We start from the raw sequence: 5,000 nt of genomic DNA, 5'->3' as shown, positions 1-5,000 counted from the left end.
CAAAAATTGGTATTTATATATAAAATGTGTGTGTGTGTGTGTGTACATATATGTATATATATGTGAGTATATATACGTATATGTCTATAAACATGATATCAATAAAACTGGTTCATTAATTTCAAAATATTTGACCATAGCGACAATGCAAACAACTGAAATCAACACTCCAAAAATTGATATTTATTTTGATAAAGTATTTACTATATAATATATCATATAATAGTTAAAATATCTTTTGCTATAACACCGAAAACAAAGACCTGTACAGGGTTATGCATTGATGTTTTAAACTCACACATCAAACTTGACAAAGACCTATACAAGACTGTACTTGATTTCTTAGACTCAGGCATCAAACCCCTTTAAAATGGTCCAAAATCTTTTTTTATAGGAATAAAGAAGAAACAAGATCAAGGCCATATACAAGTGTCATATTTGAAGGTCATTGCTTGAAAGACACAATATTCAACAACAAAAAAATTAAAATGTACTCAAGAAAAAATGGATATTCTCCTTCGCTATAGATGGTACTTTGGGCATGTTGCTCTTGATGCTCCTATTGTTATAACAGATTGCTTGTTTTCTACTGCTTTTTTTTTTTTTTGGGGGGGGGGTTTACTTTTCTCCTGAAGAACATTTTGTATATTCATTTGTGTTAATTATTTTGACACACTTTCAATTTCTCCAAACCAAAAAAAAAACATTTGTCGGCTATATAGAAACAAATCGGTATGTCTGCCACACCTGGCCCTGGTGTTGGCTCCGAACAGTCTCCTGCAGAAACTTCGGTGAGCTTTTTGTTAATATGTTTTCCCATATTCATTTGTGTTGGCAATCCAAACTGCTTCGACTGATACTTGTTCTCTATAGCTTTTGTTTGCGGGATTTACTTTTCTCCTAAAGAACATTTTGTACATTCATTTGTGTTAATTATTCTAACACACTTTCTTTTTCACCAAACAAAAAAAAAACCTTTTGTCAGTTTTACAGAAACAAATCGCTATGTCTAGCTCGCCTGGCTCTGGTGCTGGCTCCGAACCGCCTCCCACTGAAACTTCGGTGAGCTGATTCGTTCATCTCTTTTCCCATATTCATCTGATTTACAATCATATATTATCTATTTATACTCCTTATTTTGGAAAGCATTTCCCTCTACCAATGCAAGTGAATACACAAATATGGATACACATTACTCAGTATGTGGCTGTCACCATTTGTATGAACCCCACTATTCCACTTTGAGGCTATGCATGCACACACATACATCTATATATTCATCTTTTCTCTTCTATGCATGCATTGATATGTATATTGCCCTTTTGTGCAAATTTACAGAATTCCGATTAAAAAAAAAAAAAAAACTTGACATACACATGCCGATGCATACACATATACATTGCCTTCTGTTTGTACTTAGTTTTCCTATGCTCTTCTTGTAGGAAATGCAACTAGAAATACAATTGACCTCACATGCAATCCTATCCATCAATGCTGGGGATGACGTACCATCTCCAATCCTTCAGCTTTTGTCTTTTGAAAAATTGACAGACAATGAAGATGACAGTTCTCGATATAGGATTGTTTTGTCTGATGACACGCACATGCAACTGTCGATCCTCCCGCCAAAGTATAGTGACCTGTTGCTATCTGATACGTTAAAGATAGGTTATGTGCTATCATTGGCATCTTATGCTTGTAGAAATGTTTGGAACACAAGGTAGGGTTTTCTATATGTTCTCATAGTTTGTTGTTGCCTTTTAGAATGTTCCTTTGCACACCATGTTGATTCTTAAACCTGTTCTTTTGCCCGTTTAACAGGGTTATCATAATATTCAACCTTGCTGTCAAATTTACATCTAAACGTTCCCTTAAATTTGGAATACACATGCCACCTATGCAATGCAAAACCTTTGATAATATCAGCCCGATAAAAGCCTTGAACCCCTTTCAAAATAAATGGTCAATAAAAGGCTGTGTCACAAACAAGAGGAAGATGCATCACTATAGTTCACCAAAATCCTTTGGGCAAGTATCTAGCTTTGACATGATAGATGTTGAAGGTACCAAAATAAGAATTACTTGCTTTGGTGATATAGTAGAGATGCATTATCATAGGGTTGAAGTAGGAGCATATTATTGTCTGTCAAAAGGTACTATTAGGGAGGCCAAGACAAAATGGAATAAACTTAACAGTCATATTGAGATTACTTTGGACCATAATTCAATATTAAAGCATTGTGATGCAACTGTTGATGGTGAAGTAAATGCTTCACGGTTTACCCCAATCAATGACATCACGTATTGCAACAACAACACTTTGGTTGATGTTATTGGTGTTGTGGTTCATGTTGGAGAACCGTCAATAATTTGTAGAAAAGATGGAACCACAGTAAAAAAGAGGAGTGTCAAAATAAATGACATGTCAAGTTTTAGTATCGATGTTAACTTATGGGGGGCTGCATGGGAAGGGTTAGGTGAAGATTTGAAGAATATGCATGCAACCCAAACAGTTGTGGTCCTTGCGGTCAACAATTCTCATGTTGGTTATTTCAATGGAAAGGTGATCAACACCACTGTGGCAACCACTTTGAATATAAACCCTTCTACCCCGGAAGCAGATTCCCTTGTATCGAGAGGAAACATTCCAGCTGACCTTTTGCCATTGTCTTGTGTTGTTGGGCAGCTTAACTCACCATACAGTAGAATAACAATTGCATCCATTTTAGAACGTATGATTGTTCTCTCTGAAACAGTTGAAACTACTATTAGAGCTATTGTTAGATTCATAAAAACTGATTCTTCTTGCCTGCCCTTTGCAATTTAACGGCAAAGAATGTAAAAAAAAATGCACCCAACAAAATGATAATGTCTGGTTTTGCTCTAGATGCCAAACTCATGTGCCAGAATGCAATTACAAATACTTATTGCAGATCAAGCTTCAAGACCATACGGGCTCTCTTTGGGCTACTGCCTTTGATAAAATTGGCATAAATCTGTTGAACATATCTGCCAAGGACCTTTACATGTTGCAGTATGATTTTACTACAGTCAGAACCCCTCAGTCTATTATCAAGGATGTAGTCTTATCGTCCTTCATTTTCACTCTCTATTACAACAAACATGTACAATTCACAGATAAGGCTCAAAGCAACAATCAACAAAGCAATGCATGTTGATTTCCAGGCCGAATGTGCTCTTTTGCTTGTAGACATTGCTCAGATGAGTGCAGCTGCAGAAATCCAGACCAATTAGACAGTCATGCTTTTCATAGGTCTTTCAATCTTTGGTGTATTGATAGTTGGCTGGTGGTTTTCCCCTCTCTTTAATAAACGGAACTAAATTGACGAATGGGATTTATATCGACACTATGTAAACTTGTGCTTTCCTTGGCTATGCAGAACTTTGTGATTTTGTATTGCCTTTTGTTCTACTGCAGATTTTATTTATGAAGACAACAACACAATACTATAGATATGTGCCTCTTGATGCATATATACTTGTATGTATTATTGTCAATTATCCATCTAAACACATATAACTCTTATGTATATTTAACTGTGACTGCCTACAAACTCTTATGTATATTTTACTGTGCTTGATATTGTCTATCTCTTCCTATACACAATTTTACCAACCTCTTTCTTTGAAGTCATATCTACTTGTATATGTGTTGTGCTTTATTTTGGCTATGTCTTTCTATACAAAAAATTACCCATGCCTTTCTTTCAAATCATATATACTTATATGTGTGCTTTTGTCCTATTCTGACTCTTTGTGTATTTGCAGAAAATCAATATGCCTTTGTATGGCTGCACCTTTATAATACTAAAAAAAACCATGCTGCCTATTATGCTCTTTGCCAAACACGACATTTCCTTTCCTTGTATTGATGTATGGAACTGCAATTGACTTTTTCCATCACAGAACATATGCATCTATAGACATGTATCCTTCATTTGTAATGGTATCTTCAACACAATACTATAGATGTGTGTCTGTATATGTATATATACTTGTATGTTTTATTGTCAATTATCCATCTAAACACAAATAGCTACCTATGTGTGCCTACCTACAAACTCTTATGTATATTTAACTATGGTTGATTTTCTCTATGTCTTACCATACACAATTTTACCATTCTGTTTCTTTGAATTCATATATGCTTCTATGTCTGTTGCGCTTGATTTTGTATATTTCTTTCTGTACATAATTTTACATGTGCCTTTCTTTGAAGTCATATATACTTATATGTGTGTTGTTGTCCTATTTTGCCTCTTTCACATTTTCTTTCCTTGTATTGTTGTATAGAACTGCAATTTACTTTAATTCAATTTAACTCGATATATATGGATCTGTATATTTTTTGCATTTCTTTTTTCATGTCTATGCTTACAAACATATAGACTAATATGTATGCTTCTAGAGTATTTGTTCAGTGCCCTTGCACAACAAAAAAAGGGAACTACATTTCTCACCTTCTCCTAAAAAAAACAGCTCACAAATACACAATAGTTGCTTGTTGTGGTTCTTTAAATTTTATATTTGCCACCTTAACCAAAAAAAAATCCTCAGATATTCACAACACTAAAATAATGTGTATATATATATAGTGTACAGATACATGCATAGCTATATACATATATGCATGCATGTGTGTGTGTGTGTGTGTCTATTCCTATATGTGTATGTACATACAGACACACTACATACATACATACATACATATACATGCATAGCTATATACATATATGCATGCATGTGTGTGTGTGTCTATTCCTATATGTGTATGTACATACATAATGTACATACATACATACATACATACATACATACATACATATATGCACACGCACACACACACACACACACACACACACACACACACACACACACACACACACACACATATAAATATAGATCATCAATACACCAATAGTACTTCTTCACCATTGTACACTTTCTCAAGATGCACAATCCCGTTTTGTTGAGTTTGA

General features: G+C 34.5%; 1 protein-coding gene across 1 annotated transcript; it reads left to right on the top strand.

Moving 5' to 3' along the window:
- Positions 1-1,005: 1,005 nt before the first annotated feature.
- On the top strand, positions 1,006-3,255 carry LOC131068634 (replication protein A 70 kDa DNA-binding subunit C-like). Its single transcript, XM_058003866.2, has 5 exons — positions 1,006-1,062; positions 1,443-1,720; positions 1,822-2,779; positions 2,934-3,050; positions 3,139-3,255. The coding sequence occupies exons 1-5, from the start codon at positions 1,006-1,008 to the stop codon at positions 3,253-3,255; spliced, it is 1,527 nt and encodes a 508-aa protein (XP_057859849.2).
- The last annotated feature ends 1,745 nt before the right edge of the window (positions 3,256-5,000 follow it).

The sequence above is a fragment of the Cryptomeria japonica genome, chromosome 6 (genome assembly GCF_030272615.1).
Source record: "Cryptomeria japonica chromosome 6, Sugi_1.0, whole genome shotgun sequence".
In the NCBI taxonomy this organism is placed as follows: Eukaryota; Viridiplantae; Streptophyta; class Pinopsida; order Cupressales; family Cupressaceae; genus Cryptomeria; species Cryptomeria japonica.
This window is presented reverse-complemented; position numbering and strand designations above follow the sequence as displayed.

What these genes read in the sequence shown, in the direction of transcription:
- LOC131068634 (XM_058003866.2), top strand. Translation starts at nt 1,006, where the DNA reads ATGTCTAGCTCGCCTGGCTCTGGTGCTGGCTCCGAACCGCCTCCCACT. An exon ending in AGAAATGTTTGGAACACAAG is followed by an intron (nt 1,721 to 1,821) that starts GTAGGGTTTTCT and finishes CCCGTTTAACAG; the next exon opens with GGTTATCATAATATTCAACC. An exon ending in AAACTACTATTAGAGCTATT is followed by an intron (nt 2,780 to 2,933) that starts GTTAGATTCATA and finishes TACTTATTGCAG; the next exon opens with ATCAAGCTTCAAGACCATAC.